Below are 21,412 nucleotides of genomic sequence, written 5' to 3' on the forward strand. Positions count from 1 at the left end.
GCGGGAGCCCCTCGACCCCCGTCCCCAGCAGCAGCTCTAAGGCGAATCACCCGGCGACCCCGGACGCCTCACCACAGGAGCTACGGGCGAGCAGTGTGAAGCGGAGCGGCTCTGCCCGCCCCCGCCGGCCGGGGCAATGCGGTCCCTCCCGGGTAAGGGCATGGAGTTGGCGGGAGTCTATAAAAAGCCGCCTTGAAAGGAGGCCGCCGTGCTGCCACAGCCGCCGGGAGAGGCTGAGGCGCTGCGGCGGGGCGCGGCAGCGAGACCGACACCATGATTAACCCCAACTACTACCCGTGGGGCTACGACAGCGACAACGGTGAGTGGGGCCGCTGCCCGGCTCCGCTGTGCTGCGGGCTGGCGAGCACAGCCATTCACGAACGGGGGGACTGTGGGCACCAGGCGGGCCTGGGTCGTCGCTCGCAGGTGTGGAAGAGGAGAAGCAGGAAGGAGAGGCCTTGCAGAGAGGTCTCTAAGTTAAATAAAGTCAGTTTTCCTACTGTTAATGTAATTTAACATTTGACAGAGCTTTGAAATCCAGCTTTAGGTTAGCCTTGCTGCAGGAGTAGTAGTGCTTGCCCACAGCGCAGACACCATGCTTCCTGCCTGCAGAGGCTGTAAATCTCGCCTCAGTCAGGCTTCTTCCACATTAAGTTCTTGCTAGAACTGTGACGATAATTAAATCTATGTGGCACATTTCTGGCTTCTTTAGGTATCGATGGCCTTTTCTTTCTCCAGATGGTTGCTTGGTGCCACATTGGAATCATACCATCATAAAAACAGGAAATGGTTTAGGTTGAAAGGAATAAAAAGATCATAAAGTTCCAGTGCCCCTGCCATGGGCAGAGACACGTTCCACAAAAACATGTTGCTCAAAGCCCCATCCGACCTTGCCTTGAACACTTCCATGGATAGAGCATCCACAACTTCTCTGGGCAATCATTTGGGTATATCCCATCCCATGTCTAGCTACTGGTAGACTTAGAGCGTGCTCCTCTAGTTTCCTTCCTTGATGTATTGTCAGTCTCCTGATAAGTAAGGTATTATGGTTGCTATGAAGGTTTAGGTTCAGTTGAATGACTTGCAGTATCCAGGATTTCAACTAGAATAATCTTAATTGCTACACTAATTATACAGTGAAAATCTTCACATGGCCTGACTAACAACCAGATTATTAGTAACCTATTTATTAGTACATTTAATTGATGTTCTGTAGCTAGGTAAAGCCAAGCTTGCATTTAATTGTAACATTAAGTGTAATTCATACCTAGCTGGAAAAGGTTGTCTTGATGTTTCTCTGGCCTTCTTTCTAGGACCAGATCAGTGGCACAAAAATTACCCGATTGCCAAAGGACGCCATCAGTCACCTATTGAAATCAATAACAAAGAAGTGCATTATGATCCCTCCCTGCTACCATGGTTTGCTAGTTACGATCCTGGTGCAGCGAAGACCATCCTCAACAATGGGAAAACCTGCAGAGTTGTATTTGATGATTCATTCGATAGATCAGGTTAGTTTTGTTTTCATCTCAAGCTTTCATTATATATTAGTGACTATTTCTGAAGCTGGTTGGAGAGCAGCTCTGAATGCTCATGGCTGTCGGAAGGTCTCTGTGTATTGCTCAAGTGTGAAGTGCAGGCTTCTGTGATGCCAGTGCTCTGCAAAACTGGTGGGAAAAGCCTGGGACCGATTTTAAAGGATATAGATAAAATCCTAGGGAATGGAGAGAGCTGCAAAGAAGCTTGGTGAAGGGTGAATTAAGGTGTAAGGTAGATTTCTGAACTTCCAAAAGTCATTGCAGTTGTCTTGCTTTCCAGGAGCAAGGAGTCCAGGTACTATCTAAGGATCAAATTCCATTTAAGCTATTTGAGATGCCCAGCAAAACACCTTTAACTGTGTATCTGGCTGAAATTACAGTATTTGTAAACTGTACCCATGTAATTTCTGATAAATGAAGTAATGAACCATATGTTGCCACAAAGTCATGGTATTTAATCAGTTAAAACTCTTCGGCATTCATGAGATTTTGTCTTAATAAATTTTATTAGGCTGAAAATATCCAATGTTTCAGATTCAATGTCCAAAATCTTATATCCACTTGTAATTATGACAACAATGTGCTGCATATATAATGCATATCTTTTAGGGTTACTGAGGTATATATTTTAAAGAGATTCTTCTGTTCTGTTTAACAGGTGCTAGAAATACTTAGTTTATGTTGGCAGAATCACCTACATTTCATGTTAAATACTGTTGGCTATATTTCAAAGGAAAAAGCATTACTGAAAAGCATGAAATCGCATTACTACGGTGATAAAAAGAAAAATCAAATCCATACCTCACTCTTTAATTCTTGAATCAAGGTCAGCAGAGTTGTGTTGTTTTTTCTAGTACCTGGGATGGTAAAGAAAAGGAAAAAAAATGTCAATTTCAGGAAAATATTCAAAGTTTATCTAATATAGTATGCAGTTAAGAAATAAATCTGCACTAAAAGCTTCAGTTTCTATTACAATATAACTAGGATTGATGCTATAATTACTAGGAATTTTACTCATAGTTTGGTCTTAAATATATATATATGCATGGATTTAATTTAATGGATTTTTAATTACTGAGGTGGGTTTCATGAAGGTAGAGGATCAACATGTATGTAAGCTGAACTAGTTAATACGCTATCAAAACTCAAAAATGACTGTGCGGTGAAGACTTTCATTCATTTTTGAGCAAAGTGGGAATCTTTAATGTTGTTTGAATAAAATACTAAACATGATGCATCAGTAAGGAGGTGTAGCTATGGCTACATGGATAATGTCCATGACTGCTACTTGCCTTTTTTTACCATAGAATCATAGAATAGTTAGGGTTGGAAAGGACCTTAAGATCACCTAGTTCCAACCCATCTGCCATCCCTTGTATTTGTTTGGAACAGCATCAGATAGATTAGTGGTTTCATCTTCTGCGTAAATGTCAAAGTAATTATTGTTAGAATTACTCAGATTTTGCATAGGAGGGAGTATCCAAGCTCTACAATCTGCAGCATGGATCCAACACTAGCCACAAAGAGCAGAAAGTTTTGAAATGTTCTGATTTATTTTTTTTTCAGATTAACTTCTGAGTAACTGTTGTATTCTGAGCTCAGAAATAAAAAATTACTCACTGGAAAAAAGGTGTAGTTCTCAGTTCTTTGAAGGCAAGAGACATTCAGTGTTTACTGTTATGTTTCCTTTGTTATACTATTGCCTGCAGAGTCTGTGGGTGGTGTTCCTTCTCTAAGATAATGCTAATTGCAGGACTAATTGCACTGTGCATACTCCTACTGACTTGAGCATGTTTTACGTTTTTTAAAATATGTACAGTGATTTATTTTTTTGTGTAGAGGATTAACCATCTGCATAATATATACATACGTAATAGCAGTCTTGTAGGAATGGAGCTTTTATTCCTCTGGAACAAAAACATTTTGTCTCTATCTGTCTGTATCTCTGTGTATCTCTCTCTCTCTCTCTATGTATATATACATATGTATATCTCCTATCTATCTGAATTATTTCTGAGTTAATCAGAAAACTAAGGGCTTCCTTTTTTTCCTGATGTTTTCAGTTAGAGTGGTCATATTCATATACGTAGAAATAGGTTGCTGAATAAATTGCAAACGTGAATGGTAAATCAGATTGCTTTGGACGTCTCCAAGTTTTACTTCCATTGTGTCTTCTCTGATAGGAATACTTTGAATATTTGCCATTAGGACAGTTTCTTAAACTCAAATTATTAGAGAGAAGCTTCTGGGGAAAACTGCCATTCAATGTGATTCACATTATGTTGAAAAAGGCCTTATTATTGTTATCTTTGGAGTTAGTCTAGTGTAAGTAATTGAAGAATTTTTCTACAGCTGTTCATAAAGTCTGGTTGACTTTAAGTATCTGTTATACAGTTGAAGGCTTTGATGACAGATACTTGCTTTAGGTGCTGTGTCCTGCTTTAGCTGCCTGTCCATACAAATTAATGGATTGTTGCAGACTCAGTTCCCCATTTGACCGTACCTATGTGGAAGAAAAACTGTAAGCACTGTAAGGTCATTTCAGGTGGAGGCTGGAGTCTCAAAATCCAAGAAAGAACTGGGAGCTGTATTCAAAACCTCTTAGGTGGCTGTGCCGAATAAAACCCTTACTAGAACTTGGTTACTTTGTCAGCCTACCACTGCTGTGTTCTTCAGCCTGAATGGTAACTCAGACATTCTTTTAGATCCAGCAGTGACTCTGGTTTTGTTTTGAATTAGGGCTGAAATCTTACTTCTACTAGGACAGTCCATTTGCTTTTAAAATTCAAATAGTATTCATGCCAGAGAAGTGTCCTGAGAGCACCTATCTGGTGGAACCATTGTCATGATGCTGTGTGAGATATATAGCTTGCAACTTTCTTAAAATTAATGACTCGTTGGCTTTCTTTATAGTACCTTGGTTAGATGGCTAGATCAAGATGTTCAATCATTAATAAACAGTAAAGATATGTAATCTTGTATTGGAATCCAGGCATAGCAACTGAGGAGAGATGCACTAAGGCTATGTCAAAGGGATGCCTTCTTTCATCTTCTCATTTTGTTGTTTTTGTTGTCTCCTTGGCACTTTCTATGGAGGTTCATTGGCCAGATTACTACTTTTAGTGACTTTCTGATCGTTGACATTTCAGGGCTTGGAGTACCTCAGTGCAGGCACACTTTCTTACGAGGCTATTTTGATAGTGTCTGCAGAATCTTTAATTTTCTTATCAAAGGAATGTGTGCCTTTGGAAGTGGATGATGGATAAAATAATTTAAAGTGACAGTTACTGTTCCTTATTCATATCTTTTAGTATGACTCATGCTTGTGGAAAGCACTTCATAGAGTACTACTTTGTGGGAAATCTCACTTATCTTTGCAGGTGAGATTTTGATTATCAGCTTCTGGTGAATAAACATTTATTTGTTGGCTGCCTCTAAAACAATGAGGACAAACTCCATAAAATTTAATTAAAACTAGGAGAAGTCTGTCTATAGATATACAGCTTTTGGTTGATTCCTGCAAAATGTTGCTTAACATTTTGTGTTTTGACCTCATAGCAGCTTTCCAGTATCAGAAGGGGGCCTATAGGGATGCTGGAGAGGGACTCTTCGTTAGAGACTGTAGTGATAGGACAAGGGGTAACGGGATAAAACTTAAACAGGGGAAGTTTAGGTTGGATATAAGATGGAAACTCTTTCCTCTTAGGGTGATGAGGCACTGGAATAGGTTGCCTAGGGAGGTTGTGAATGCTCCATCCCTGGCAGTGTTCAAGACCAGGTTGGACGAGGCCTTGGCTGACATGATTTAGTGTAAGGTGTCCCTGCCCACAGCAGGGGGGTTGGAACTAGATGATCTTAAGGTCCTTTCCAATCCTAACTATTCTATGATTCTATGAATTTACACTGGAAAAAGCCAGTATCCATTACAAGAATAGCACAGCTAAATCCCAGTGCTTGTGTAGCTGCAGTACAACGGCTATGCTGCATACCACAAAAGGCAGCAAAGTTTAATTCTTCAGTGTTTGAAACATCTACTATATGTAGTGTCTCGTGAAGGTACTGAGAGTTACTATGAGCACTGAAAAGCTTGAGTACAGAGAATTTAGGAGGTCAGTTTCTGTTAACTTTGAATTTCCATTGTAAGAGATAAAAATGCTTGAACAGTCATGGGTTCAAGCTATGCAGTTACACAGTGCAATGTCAGTTTTTTGCCTCTGGAGATGGGGATTTCAGCCCTGCCACAGATCACAAACAAGGTGGATGGAACATTTCTCCAATGAGGAAAGGCTGAGAGAGTTGGGCTTTTTCAGCCTAGAGAAGACTCAGGAGACCTTAGAGCACCCTTCCAATACCTAAAGGGAATGTGCAGGAAAGATGGGGAAAGTCTTTTTAGGCAAGGCCTCCTGTGAAAGGATGAGGGGTAATGGTTTTAAAATTAAAAAGGGAGATTGAGGCTGGACATAAGGAAAAGTTTTTTTACAGTGAGGGTGGTAAAACACTGGCACATCTTGCCCAGGGACCTGGTGGATGCATCATCCCTGGAGAGACATTCATGGCCAGTCTGGATGTGGTTCTGGGCAACCTGAGCTAGTTGATCATGTCCCTGTTCATTGCAGGGGGTTTGGACTAGATGACCTTTGAAGGTCCACCCCAAACTGTTCTGTGATTCTATGAGTTGGGAGCTGACTGATGAACAGGCTGTGATCAACAGGCACAGAACTGGAAAAGGTGTGTTACAGTGCATGTGAGGGTGGATTGCATGCTGACAGACTTCTGACAGACACTTCTCTTTCCCAGTCTGTCCCTATAAGTTCAAATACAAACAAAAGTAATTCTTCTGCATATCTGTTCAGTGCTTGCTAAAGAAAATTTCAGTGAGAACTGAAATCTCAGTTCCAAAAGCTTTTAGGAAGCAGATTTTATCTCTGCAGTTAGCCAGTACAGAGATCCTCTTTTGAGCAGAGGATTTTTATAACATCTAAAATGTGGCACTGACATTAAAAAAACTGAGTTTTATAGTGCACTGTTAGATTCTGTTATAAAGCAATCTAACAAAGGTAATGTGTCTTTTTCAACTGTCATGCAGTAATACCTTACTAATTTAGTTTTCCTATGGTTTACCAGTTCACTTTATGGATTTGGCAGGATGTGAGGATTATAAATCTTGTATGAACAGTTATTTCTTCTCATGTGTTTATAAGTACAACTCACTTCATGAGTCTGGTGCTCCTTATTGTGATAAACACATAAATGTATTGGCTTTTACAAATCATAGGTATTGCTATGTGGATATAACTGTATGAGTTCGCAAAGCTTGCTAAAGACACAAGATTAGACAAGTTGAAAATGGCCAGAACTCCTGAGCAAAATGGAGTCACATAGCAGAGAATTTGTAAAGGTAAAAGAAAAAGAAAGGGGGGGGGGGGGGGGGCTGGATATGAGGAAAGCTAGTGCCTGGAAAACATAGGGTTAAAGTACTTTTAGCTTAACTTAGGTCAGAGGTAAAGAACAATGTTTATGTTGTAAGTCTGTGGAATTTAGTGGCCCCACTAAACATGAGTAAATTATTTCACACCATCCTTCTACTTACCATTTAGTTTAGAGCCAGTGCCTCCCAAACATCTGCTGGCTTTGGATACTCCTTGTCTGTTCATCCTGCAATAAATTTTGCAGGAAGGTCACACTGTTCTAACCCTTTGCCAGCTATCAGAAAAATTACGGGTATAGCTGGTTTCAGCTAGTTTTGTGATTATTGGGGCATCCAACTGTGCCAAAGGTGAAAAGTACACTGTGAGGAAGACTGCTTACTTCATTCTCAAGACCACTGCCCACAATCACTGGAGAGCAGTGCGCAGAGGCCAAGAGGAGGAGACTTATGATAATAAGTTCCTGGAGCTAGTTATAATATTCCCCGCCTATACGCAGGAATTATGAATATGTATATGATTAATGCAATAGTGAAAGTATGTAAACCTCTAACAAATGCTAATCAGTACGCTTCTGGCTACGGTCATATGCCCAGCCCTGTTGCTTTTGCTTTATTGACTTTGCCCCTCAATAAAACCCTGTTATCTCCATTAGAGGAGTGAGCTCATATTTCACATTTATGTTTTTCCACCTGACTTTGACAGTATGCTTTCACAGCAAACAGGGAAGGCATTTGTGTAGTCATTACTTTGTCAATTTTACCTTAATGAGGATAGAGACAACTGACATTAGCGCAAATTAACAACCAGACCCCTACCTAAGATGCTCAGCAAGTAGATGCACGTATTCCTAAACCTTCTTGTCACATTTCTGTTGTTAAGGACACCCTGCTAACTAAGGTGGAATGGAGTGGCCGTCTCCACTCAAACCACATCACACATTCATTTTGCTGTGTAAACATGCAAAGTGAAATACAGAGTTTTTTTTCTTACATTAATTGCATCCTTCTGTCCAACACCTGCCCTCTTTTGGACAAACATCTGCCTCAATACATCATAAACAGAGCAGCATGAGACAGAACTGGCTAATACGTGGAATGAGTGGAGTGACTCCACTGAGAGTGGAAAAAAAACATTCTTTTATTAGCCAGTTCTGTCTCATGCTGCTCTGTTTATGATGGATCAACTAAAAGGTGATTTTTTTTTATTTTTTTTTTACTGGGACAGATGTCTATGTATGTGTCCATGTAGGATTGCTCTGTGGTTGACCATTCTTCTGTGTGGACGGGGAGAACATGGAATTTGAGCAATGATTCAGACTGATATGACATTTTTATGTCTGGTATCAGGCACTGCGGAGGGTGATGTGCAAACCTATATAAAAAGATTCAGTCACAGAGCAATGGCTTGATAGGTTGCATTGACAAGACACCAAAAAGGAGAGAATACTTTTCTCCCTTGCCTTCTGGGCTGGTTTGTGTATTCCTGCAGCTGGGACATGTTACTTCAATGACAGCAAGTTTGAAGGAGTTACATTTTGGTAAGTCCGCTATGGCCATCCTGTTGTTTCCTGAAGAGCAGAGATTGGAACAGAAATGTCATGTTTCCAATATTCAGAAGTAAGACCAGCCATTCAGCTAGCCGTGTGAAAAGGATTACACAATATTTCAGAGGACTAAGAGAAAAGCTGCCCATATATCAGGGAAGGAAATGAGCCTGCATGCTCTTTTTTTAAAAGCTCTTTCTTTTTATTTCATTGAGTGTCATAGGCAGAAGCTCAGAGTTAAGTCATGAGGCCTGCTAGAAAAGCATCTTTTACTAAGTGTTTTGTGCTAGGAAAACAGTTATCACAGCCCTAAAACTGCGAGTCTCAGTTATATGAGTATTTCCTATGAAATAATTGTTAGACTAATTCCCTGATACATATAAATATGTAAATATATAAAAATAAAGCTATATTTTAACACCACTGAAAAACAAAGATACTGTAGTTTCTTTTATAAACTTTTATAAACTTTTACTTCATATTTTACTTCATTTTTTTTTCTAACTGTTTCTAATGTGTATTCATGTTAGTATTTTCTGAATACAAAAATCCAAGAGGATAAAGATACCTTCAGAATTTAGGTTCCAAGCCACATGTTTTTAAAAAAATAAAGATTTCTTTTACTGCCTTTGAGCTATGCAGGCATACTTTGGGATTTTTTATGTTTTAGATATTGGAGAAAGTCATTCTTGCAACTGTTTTGTTTACCTTCTTTAAAATATAGCAAAATTTAATTACATTGTAATCATAAACATGTTTTTCCATGATTTACACTACTCACTTGCAATTAAAAGAAAGAAAATGCCTTTTTGCTCTGAGGAGATGGTGGTTTATAGGCATCTTAATATTTGCTTCATTCTGTGTGCTAAGTAAAAGCTGCTGTTTATAGATGCATGAAACAGGAATGTGTTGGCACACAGTGATGCAGAGCTTCACCTAATGCCCAGTTGAAAAGTGTCTGATGCTGGCCCATCAGTGGAAATAATGACACATTTTTACCTTAAACTGGATTATTTGGTCTTACAGATCTATTTTAATGGAGAATTGATGGCCTTCTCAGCTGCTATTGTTACTGTGTCTGCATTGGCCATGGTACTGAACATCCGTGGGAACAAGTAAAGGGAAGTTGTTGATAATAGCAGCTTGCTCTTAATGTTCAGTAAAGAATACTCTTGGTACGTTATTTCTGGAGATGATAGTGGATTTCATTCCTTTTTAGATTTAAGGATATTTTTCTCTAACATAGAAAAGACCTGCTCTTGAGAATTGGAATCTCTGCGGAATGGCTTATAGGGATGTTATAACTTCTGTCTCCAAATAAAGTGAGTGAGGATTGAATATTAATTAGTATTTGGTGAATGTGAAAAGTTCTTCCCTTTTATTGTGAGACCATTTCAAATACATCACCTTAATTTAGGATATAATGTAAAAATGTGTAAAAAAATGTAAAAGTTTATTTAGAATACAGAGTATTGTTCATCACAGGCTGAACTCTTCTTTAGGGAAGTAACTTGCATTCTCAGAGCTTGCTTTTCTGGCTCATTTGCTGGTTTTATTTTCCTTTTCCACTGCTGAAGGGTGCAGCTATTATAGCAGAAGCAGCATCAGTAATGTCGTTGCTTTTAAAACAAATAAATCATAGCCTGCAGTAAGGGCCAAAACTTGTAGTGTTTTGTGGGAGTTTATCATCTAGTCCTCCAGTAGCTGATCTTAATCATGGCTATTTTTGTTTGCTTTGATATAGGTAGATATTACATGGATTTCAGGGGAAGATTAAAGCATCTAAATTTAGGTGGTTTATGTGGGCTTTTAAAAGTAGGTGGGTTATATCTCTAAACATTCTAGTCAACAGAGATGCAGCCACACTTAATCAGTGGAATCCAGAGAGCAATTCAGGTCATCATATGTTGAGTATCTACCTTAAAGCAAGCAGAATTAACTCTAGAAGGTTTACTGTTCTGATTAGGGGCTTACTTCCCAAACATAGGTATCCCATGCTATTTTTGATAACCCAGTGTACTCACCTTGCCTCCAGATACTGCTTTAGAAAAGTACAGTTCTACAAATTTTCAACCACATCTTCCAGAGGTCCAGGTGTATTCACAGTATCCCAGAAGGTACTAGAGTCACATTTATGCAACTGCATTAAAACAGTGATCTCTGTTAACTGTAATGGAAGCCTAGACACAAATAATTTTCATCTGCCTGTAAGTGCATATAGCTGAAGATGGTTTCCTAGAGTGCTGCTAAAATCAGTGCAGAGTTACTTAGTACTCTCAGAACATATAGCACCTGTAATAAATATTTTTAATACATATATATTTCTTTTAAAATAATTGGAAGATACTTGAGTCTAATGCTGTTGCAGATTATCAATTGCAGTGCTGAGAGGTGGGCCACTTCCAGGAGTCTACAGGCTGCGCCAACTTCACTTTCATTGGGGTTCGTCTGATGACCATGGCTCTGAGCATGTTGTGAATGGAGTGAGATATGCAGGAGAGGTAAGACTCACCACTTTTTTTCCTTTAAAACAGGGTGTAAAATAACATTTGTCTTTAGTGTTCAGGTGGGACAAAATTTGTTATTTGTCTGCTTTTCAAGGAGTTCTCTGTTTATTTCTAGCTTTCTGTCTATTCTTACTCCCACTGAGTCTTACGAGTCAGGTTGAAGTAATTCTCACTAAGGAAGAATACATGTGAAACAAAAGTTTGCATGTTCTCAAACCAAAGTGGCTTGAAGCGCAGGACAGCAAGACTGAATTACTGTGAAGCAGTGCAAACTTACTAAGCAGTATTCTGAAAGTATAGTGGTATAGCAGATGGTAGCAACAGAAAGGAGGAAGAATGTGTTGCTTTGATTTTCTGCCACTTGGGGATAATAAGGGAGAATGAGAACTGTAGACTAATAGTATGCAGTTCTTACATTCATATGGGTTCTTTGCTAGAATTACTGTAATTTGAAAGCCAAATGGAAATGAATCACATATCACTAGATGACTTTTGAACTGCATGTTCTGCCTGCTTACTTAAGTATCTTTTCTGTGTTCTTCAGCTTTAAGATGAGATTTCTGTTCTTTTTTGCAATTTCTGTATTAAGATGTTTATAGTTCATTTTAAAGCAAATAGTAGCCTAAGTTTAAATATATAACTTATATATGGATTGCTGTCCATTTTTTCTTTTTTTTTTTCCTGAAGGTCTAATCCTCATTCCTTGTTGCACCAAATGCTAACATATATGATGAACTCTAAATTCAGGCTCTGATGGCTTGCTATTCAATAATGGATTTTTTTTTCATGCATTTCTTTGCTTCTAGCTACACTTATTACACTGGAATCCAAAATACAGTAATTACCTTGATGCTGTGAGAAGAACTGATGGAATAGCTGTTCTGGCCATATTTTTGCAAGTAAGTAGAAGCATGCAATGCTACTATAGAGTTTTCTATTCTTACAGGCTTAAAAAAGCAAAACCCTCTGAATATTTTCTAGGGATCGAACCACGCTGAAGGACTTGACTTTCAGTAATGCATGGTTTTCAAGTTACAGAGCCTGAGTCATGTTATTTCAAAGGGTATCCAATACTACACACACTTGTCCCAGCAGCTATTGTGTCACTATGTGAGTGGTGGAAGCTGTAAATCCAGATGTATTTGTCCCTGCTTTGGGGACACAATGTCAGGAGTGGCTCTCTGACCAGTAGCAGTCAGCTGTCTCTATGCTAATCATAGTCTGATTTCAAGGACAGATATAGCTTCTAGGCTTTTCATGCACTTTCTACCAGCAGAACTAACTCACAGGCAATACCAGTATCTTATTCTTTTCTAAAGTCTTTGGGGGCATACAGTCTTAGACTGAAATATTGGCCTTTGCCGTCTCTTGTTTAACTGATATTCACTAGGGATAGAAAGATGGATGTCTATGTTGAGATCAGCAATTGTAGACAGTAGATCTGACCATGAGAACTGTTTTTTTAACTAGACTAAAACTTACTCAATTTCTGTACTTGAGTCTGAAGAGTTAATTATCTTTATTAGGCTAAAATTTCATGTCAACAGGAATTGCTGTATTGTAAAATTACCCACAATGCTGAGTTTCTATACTGATATCATTTCTTCATTTGGATCATAATATCTGTTTGGGTATAGACAAAGGCTACAGGCAGAAGACCTAGCTTATTAGGCTGTTAGGGGTGATAGGTGTGGTTAATGAATTATAATTTTGTAGTTGATACATGTTTAGATGCATATAAAACAGGAGAAAAAAGAAAACTGATTGAACAGAACTCTGGTTAGCTGGTGTTTCTTCTCTACAGGTAGGGGAAACTCCCAAACCAGAGATGAAGAGAATTCTTGAGGAAATAAATGCTATCAAGACAAAGGTAACCATATTGGGCTTCTCATTATAGCGAAATTGCTGAAAACCATCAGGACAGAAAAAAAAAACACCTCAGGAGTCATGACTTTCTAGGTTTCAAATTCTGCTCTGCAACATTGCCATAATGTATTTGTGAATAAAACCATGGGTAGCTTTTCCTTAACAGTATAAGTCCTTCCTTCCATTTACGTATGAGCTTTCTTTGGCTTTAGTGCACGTCATGATTTCGTGAAAATGAGAGTCATCTTGCCAAATTTTACACCTAAAAAGTAGGCATGGAGTCTTATTCCCTCAGTCGTCAGTGACAAAAGAAAGGCACCTTTGAAAATTGGTCCATTCTTTCCTGAAATATGCTGCCTAATGGACCTTTGTAAATGCTGCTGACTAGACATCTGTGTCTCAGATAACATTATGTGATAAGAATGTCATATTTTGTAGGCTGTCTTGTTTGCTATTAAATATTTTAAATCTGGACTACCTGTCTCACTTCATTATATAGTGACCTAATCCAGTGTTCGGTAGATAGACAGAATTTCCATAAGAAAGGAAGCCAGAAGGAAGAGTATTTCTGCAGAGAAATGACCAAAAGCACATCTGGATGCTGTTTCACATGAGTTAGCTCAGGTACAAGAAGTACCATTATGAAGTTGTTTGTCGTGTCATGCTCCTCTGAGCCCGTCTGTGAGGGTCATTCAGCCCACTTATCTTTACACTGCATCACTATGTCTTGTGTAAATGTGTGCTTAGATTCCTTAGTTCGTACCTATGAAGTACCTGAGCCACTCTGTTTCTTAAAATACCAGAGCTGCATCTTTACCTAATCCTGACTGGAACTGTTGAAGACTTTTCTGTTTGGTTTTGTCTTACTTGTTGGTTTTGTTGTGTTTTTTTTTTTCTTAAGGGGAAAGAAGCTCCTTTTCCAAACTTTGATCCTTCAATTCTTTTCCCTAAATCTCATCACTACTGGACATACCATGGGTCTTTCACTACTCCACCTTGTGAAGAGTGCATCACCTGGATTATTCTGAGAGACCCTATTATAGTCAGCTCAGACCAGGTAAATTTCAAATAGATAATATTTTACCCACTTCTTTTTAGTTACATGTCAACCTGATGCAGTGGGACAGCCGGGTACCCTAACTGCTTTGCACACTGAATAAAGCAGGAGTCCAGTGTTCTCACCTCATGCAGCTGAACATTTCCAATTCTGAACATCCTACTTTGCAAGTGTGTCTCTTATAGCATGCTTCTTTCAAAAACATCTTCTATCAGAATCCAAATTTAATGGAATGGGTGATTCTCTTTGCCACATATTCTAGATGGCATCATGGAAACAAGAAAATTACAGAAGAGCTGTATCAGGTTCTTGATACCCATATTTCTGTAAGGTACACCAGCTACTGTGTACAAATACAATAGAAAGACTTTCCTCACTGCAGAGTGCCTGCAGTCTAAGTAATGTGTTCATAAAAGAGGATTGTGTTACCAATTACTTCTAATCCTAGAAAGCATCCTTGAAAGTGTACTACCAGACAGCCTCATTAATAGTAATTATTTTAAGTGTGTGCACGTGCATTTACAGTGGATTGCTGGGATGGTTTTGCAGCCAGATGGTAACAGTGTAATAGCCACAAGAGTAAGTGCAGTCACTATGAATCAATACTCTGCAGGAAAAATCAATTCACTGGGAAACCCTTTGAGATGCAGAGTGGGTAGCCTAGCTGCTCAGATTACTCTTAATGAAAGGATAGGGATTTAACTGTGGAGTAACTATCCAATTGCAGACTAATTTTTTTCACCTTTAGCTGTAGTCTGAATATATGCCTCCTCCCTTCTTTTTTTTTTTTTTTTACAAGTAGGGCAGATCTTCCACAAATAGTAACAAAACCAGCAACTTCTGAATAGCACTTTATGGGTATTAACAAAACTGATCAACTATTTTCATGTCTTACTATTCCCATACAAATTATTCTTCATCTGAAATCTAATTTCAGATTAATAATCCATCTGATGCATATTATACTGGTTAGAAATGTGGCCTCATCATTGTTTAGGCAAACACCTGTCTTCTCTGAGCTGTGTAGTGAAGAGCAATGTTGAGATGCCTGAACTGGCTCAGCCCATAAACTAGAATTAGTATAGTCACAGTGGACCCAACTTTTACAGCACAGACAGAAGTTCTGCTTCTTTCAGACTTGAACTCTGTACCATAAAAGATAGGTACATCAGTCTATTGAAGCTAGTGGCAAAGTTGATGTGAACCATGCATGGGGCTACATTTTCAAGTGCACACATGGGAAAATGTGTGCATGCTTTTAACGGTAAGCCATTAGACAAGGAAGTATCAAGTGTCTGAATCACTGCTGCCATGTTATCTAATGTTGTTCATGGCAGTGACAACAAATGAACATAATGTATCTGTGAGTGAGTATATGTGCTGTATCCCTTGAAAATCAGAAAGCAGCAGAGGAAGAGCATTACACAGTTTTGAAGAGGATGGGCAGGACTCTTTGTACAGTATCCTTCAAAAAAAAAACCATACCTTGGTTAAAAAAATGGCCAAGGAGAGTCAAGCTTCAGACCTTTTTCACAAACCATTTGAAACCAAGTCATTATCCAGATTTTCATTCCTTTTACCAATAATCAACCTTTTTGTGTCACTACAGTAGAATATATCCTCTTCTGCAGACCCAGCATGGAAGTGAACAATTAGTTTATAATTCAGCGCTAACGCATTGCTATTCCAGAGGCTTCTTAACAGGTACTGAGTCAGTAGAAAGGGTTTATTAGGGTATAGGCTGTTCTATTTGCATTTTCTGAGGACCTCCTGCAGTTTCTATGGCTCTACACAGTTCTGTAGACAGTAGATAAATGACAGTATTTTTCACAGTCCTGTTCAGATAGGACCCATTTTTCCCATCTTGAATTTTTCTAATAATATCACTGCTAAGAAAAGAACATGAGTGCAGTTCTTGTGGTGATGGGGCAAGGGACATCTTCACAACTTTGATGTCTCCTTGGCTTAATTGTTGGGCTGTGGATTTGATCCCAAGGGCATCAGACACTGATTTCTGGTCTCCTGCAGATGGCGAAGCTCCGCAGCCTATCCAAGAATGCTGAGAATGAACCTAATCTTCCCCTGGTTGATAACTGGCGCCCAACGCAGCCTCGGTATTTCAGGATGGTGAGCGCATCATTCCTCTAGGACCTGGCTCAAGTTGGGTGTCCCTGAATGAAGGGACATCTGGAACTAAGAGATGGTTTTGGTTTGTGTCCTCTGTTGCATTTAGACAGAACTCCATCTGTAGGTCTGGAGGGTGAAATTTTGAGTCATGAAATGTGAATTTCACTTTCAGAGCATAATATTTACTTAGACAAATCCTATCATTAAAATGGAAGTAGAGAATCTGTTTGGGTCTTCATTACTGCTTTAGCATTAACTTTCATTAATAGTACAAAGGAAGAAAGAACATGCTACTAACAACTACAAAACCATTTCCTATTGCCCACATGTTGCTTGATGCTTGCCTTATTCCATGCTAAATAGGTTGAACTTAAGAGAATTGTTTTCAGCATAAACCCATGTTCTTCAGTAGCTGTTTTCAGCATTATCCATGTCCTGTTCTGAGCTGCACCAGTTAATGCACAAGGCATCCTTGTAAGTAAAGGAGAGCACTCTTTTGGTATTTTATACTCACATAAAATATGAAAGGACAGAAAATTGCTTCATAACCATTGATAAAGAACTAAGCTTTTAACTTTTAAATAATGGACAGGTGAAACAGAGATCTGTTCTGAAAACTGTATTCAAAGAGTTATATGTAGTTAAAACTGTGGAAGGGAGAAGAGCTGTTTCTGTTTGTATCACAATTGTTTGTCCATACTAAAAAACTAATTTGCATTTTAATGTAACAATCAAAGGGACATGGATTTTGAGTAGTGGATCTTCATATTTTCTTTATGTATGCAAGTGGTTTTCTGTGTAAAAGGTGTTAGGAAGAGATCTTAATCTTTTTGTGTTGGTTTTTTTTTTTTTTTTGAGGCATATTCTCACTTTATTTGCAAATAAAGTCCTGCTATCAATGAGATTTGTGCATAAATGTCTGGAAACGTAGTTTGACTCTCCTGATGAAAATGCAGTTGGCCAGGGTGTACTTGTCTCTTGTTTTGACATAAAGAACAATGAAACAGGATTGTAAGGCTATACTTGAAATAACAGTATTTCTGCATTAAAAAATTCAACAAAAATACATTTTTGTTCTGTTTTTTTGAGAAACATGTAAAAATAATGAAGTTTCAAAGAAAGACTTGTTAGTGCCTCTGTAATACATCTTCATGAAAATCAGAGATGGATTGTATCTTTTTCAGATGTTTGTTTGAACTACAGGAGTACTGATAATATTTCATGTGACTGCAAGCAAGGAAATAGCATCTTAAATATGCTACATCATTCAGACATCCACATCTATTCTTTTAGTGAGATGACCCTATTCTGACAATGGCTTTCTTGTAATGGCATATGAATCAATTCCTTTGCAAGTTGATTCCACAGTGGATAAGTTCAGGCTGTATCTAAAACCATTAGTCTGAATGGTAATTTGCACTGAGCTCTGGAAATACAAAGCAGTTCTGCTGTGGCAATGGCTGGACTATTAGCTGCCATCTTCTAGGATAGGATGATGTTGCTGAGCTTGGTGGTGAGACAGGGCTTATGCTCCCTGTCTTCAGGTTTCCCACTGTGAAAGTTTCTGGACCATGTTCTCACTTTGCTTTCTTCGTTCAAACAGGTAGTGTTTTGGCTGGGAAATTTCACTTAGTCATTGTTAGTATTTCCCATTGAATTTCCACATGGATTGCATTGTGTTTTTCATGTTTGCACTTCTCATTTGTAGCCATATTGAGAAATGATTCAAATGAGTTAACATCTGTTTATGTTGGATGCACATATTGCTGACTGACACAGGTTGTCTTACGTACTTCTACTTACTCAGATGATTTGCACTAATAAAGTCTATGCAGGTCCCTATGTTTGAAAACATCCATTTTTATTTAAATACTTTATTAAATGTAATTTCTTCTCAGCTGGGTTGTTCTGGGAGAATTCAAAGCTTTGTATTTGACCACCGGTACCCAACACAGTATTAGATGTAGGGATAAGAACATGCTGCTCAGTTGTGCAGCAGAGGAGGGCTTAATCCATAAAGATTCCTTTTTTTCATAAACTTCTATGTAAATATCCAAAACAGCATCAGGAATTATTCTGTGTCTGGTAACTGTTACTCTGAATAGGAATGCAAGTCACAGAACATAACTGACGATGCAGGGTTCTGAGAGAATACCCAGGGCTTCCTGCCTTCAGGTGAAAATGTCAATTTCCTGATTTGTGAAAATATGAGAAAACAATATGATAAAACACCCTTCTACTTGCTTTTCTCCAGACAATTCTGCAGTACATATCTTTTTGCATATGTGTTGCCTTATTAGAAAAAGGAATTCTGAAGCAAAAATTATTTCTCTAAAATCGGTAATTTAACATGAATTCCAGTATGTGTTTTGTTTTTCTTTTTATAGCATGTTTCTTAAACTGGGTTGCATATCTTAGAGCAGGGTTTATCTTCCTTGCAATTTATGATATTGCAAATCTGGAACACGTAATCCAAGGGGTTTATTTAGTGATATGGTGGTTTCCCAGTTGCACTTTGCAAAGGAGCTATCTGGGTGCTGTAAATGAAACTGAGGTAAGCCTCATCCTCTAGAGACATGTTTATTAAATTTTAAACTTAAAGTCAAACTAATCTCTTTAAAGGAATTGTCATTTGACTTTTCATGCAGTTAGCTTCATAATACCTGTATTTATAATTAGTAAAAGGTAGACTAAACTAGGCTCAGGACTGTGTTGACTCAGTTGCAGATAGGAAAAAGTGTGTGAATATGTGGTTTAGTGGTTGTTTTACAGAGCCCCTACCAGTATTAATGGGACTGTCTGAAGTAATGATGACAAATTGAGGAAACAATGCTTCAGGAGGCATTGGAAAAAATTGGAAAGTGTAGGAGTAGAGTGACAAAGAATGGGGGGACACTTCAGGGGCACTATACTTTGAGCTTTAACTGAAAGTATAAGGAGATCATTAAGAATGTTGAAGGCAGGAAGGAAGGAAATGTGGGGTGCTGTGAGTCAGCATTTAGAATGCTTTCATATCTGATGCAATTTTCATTTTTCTCTGGCTGTATTCATTGTTATTTTACAGAGATTCCCCCTTGCTTTTAGCTTGCAGCTTTCTGTAAGTAAAAGAAAAATTAATCACTGGTATGACTGAATTCAGGTCATTGTAGTAATGACATCCCACACATCTCACTTCTACACGCTCATTTCCACCATGTAGTGCAGTCCTATGCACTGCGAGAGCAGGGAGCCATGCGTTCAGAAGCATCTGGTAAAAAGGGAAAACATCAAATTTTCATCTGGGTGGGCTAGAAAACAGTGAGTTACTACTATATTTGACTTGACATACCACTGCTTGATGATATGACTGATCAGTACTAATTAGGAGCAGTCCCTCTGAAACAGAAGTGCAGACATGAGACATGCAGCCACATTGCATAGCTTTTTGACAGCTTCTTCTCCAAGTTACTTTTTATCCACTACAGACACCAAAAATAATTTGACTTGGCCTAGCTCCGTGGTGCTGTGAGCTTTCCTGAGACTTGAAGCACTTTAAAAGGATGGCTGAACCTGTGTCCACATCACTGGCAGTCTTCAACATGAGCAAGAAAGTGTGCGTGGAATAAAATCACAGCTGCCATAGCACCAGAGACATGATAATGCTCGTCAACAATGAAAAGGAATTACCATCAATCTTAGGTAAGATCTGTCTAAACTTGGTCAGAGTAAAATATACCCATGGTAAACGTGGGAAGTCCATTTTCCCAGGTTGCTCGTTGGGAACCCCTTCTCTAGCCCCAGCATCACACTAATCACAGAAGCTATCCTTAGGTTACCTGTATGTAGCTGGGCAGGAAATGATCAACTAGTTCAGCCTCACTTTACAGAGGTCTCTGAGGCAGGCAAGAGGAGGTAGCTCTAGGTACTCATCTAAAATTTTATATAAAAGTAGACATGGATTTTAGTGGGGATTTTAGTAAAAATCTTTCAGGTGATGGATCTTTTGAAGAATTTAGACTCATCAAATCTTCTTTAGATCAGGCCACATTTGATAAAATAAATTTCATTTGTTCTATAGCCAAACTTATACCTTGGAAATTTCACTAGAGTCATCTATACAGAAATGGGTAGATCTTTAGACCCCTTCTTTCATACTGAGTAAGACAGTATTTTGAAAAGTATGTGCATGGCTTTTAAGACCATGAAAAATGAATTTTCTGAATTCTGAAGTTTCAGATTTAATTGGAAAAAAAAACCCAAACCCAAACCAACAGTTCAGATTTCTCCTCACAGTGAAGGACTCTTGAAAATTAAAACAAAAGCAGCTATACAGTAGTGTCTGAAGCAGTGCTGCAAAATATGTCTTGCTAACTTCACTCCCAGAATTCTGGGGTTTGTGATGTTTTGCTGAAGGGAGAGGTTTTCTATTCCATGATTTCATCAGAAGCATAGTCTTTACAGCTAGACTCAGGCTGCCATGCATTTTTCTGCTCCTTGTTATAAAGCGTCCAGTGGGGAATATGTGGGATCACAAGAAACGATTGGCACAGACATTGTGTCATGCCCACCAGCCATATGTCAGCTCACCAGGGCTGAACTCTCTGGTCTGTTGGCTGGGGAAAGCTATCCCTCCAGAAAGGCATGCAGCTAATCCTTAGTCATGGTCATTAGAGGACTCATCATGTCTCTAGTGGAACAAGCCAGCTGAAGGCTGGCTTGTTTTGGATAATGTGTCGCTCCCTTGCCTCAAAGCCTTTTTCCCATTGAATAGTCCTGTGCCTCTGTGTTTTTATAGCTTGCTGTCTGCCTATACATATATGTATATATCAACATATATTACAAAGCATATACGTGCTATGTAAATACGTGTTCTGTTACTTTTTTTTGTTAATGGGGGATACCACTTTGAAACTACAACTAATTTCAGACTCATAGGAGAAAAAGCATCCTTCTAGTGAAGTTAGTCTTGCTTTTACCAAGCCTGGCTCTGGTTGGCTGCCTGCAATATCTGACTGTCTTCTAGAATAAAGTAGCTGAGGGAAATGCTTTTCCCTCCTTTTCCAAGAACAAAAGAAACTCTTCAGCTTGGAGCAGCTTTGCTGCTTTCTGAGATCACTATGGCCATTAACTACATTTTCCATTCTCTAGCCAACAAACTGCGGTGTTAATTTTGAATGAGCTAAAGAGGATGTCTGGCTAGGCTAAAGAGGGAGAAGCAGCCGCTGTTGCTCATGCAAGGAGAAAAGTAATGAAGAACTTCATGCGTGGAAGGTCTGAGGAAAGAGCTGGTAAATACTGGGCAGATAGCAGACACATAAAGTGATCACAGATGAGATGTGCAGAACTGATACAAAGACAGAATTCAC

At 38.8% G+C, this 21,412-nt stretch overlaps 1 protein-coding gene across 1 annotated transcript; it reads left to right on the plus strand.

Annotated features, from left to right (window-relative positions):
• Nucleotides 1–106: 106 nt before the first annotated feature.
• Nucleotides 107–16,831, plus strand: LOC130608305 (carbonic anhydrase 3-like). The gene is made up of 7 exons (XM_057426149.1): nt 107–319; nt 1,314–1,511; nt 10,893–11,011; nt 11,824–11,916; nt 12,822–12,887; nt 13,785–13,940; nt 15,969–16,831. Exons 1-7 carry the CDS (start codon nt 274–276, stop codon nt 16,086–16,088), a joined length of 798 nt encoding a protein of 265 aa, XP_057282132.1. The 5' UTR covers nt 107–273; the 3' UTR covers nt 16,089–16,831.
• The last annotated feature ends 4,581 nt before the right edge of the window (nt 16,832–21,412 follow it).

This window comes from Pezoporus wallicus, unplaced genomic scaffold, assembly GCF_028554395.1.
Source record: "Pezoporus wallicus isolate ANWC-B61680 ecotype Strahan unplaced genomic scaffold, APGP_CSIRO_Pwel_v1 contig_4131, whole genome shotgun sequence".
Taxonomy (NCBI): Eukaryota; Metazoa; Chordata; class Aves; order Psittaciformes; family Psittacidae; genus Pezoporus; species Pezoporus wallicus.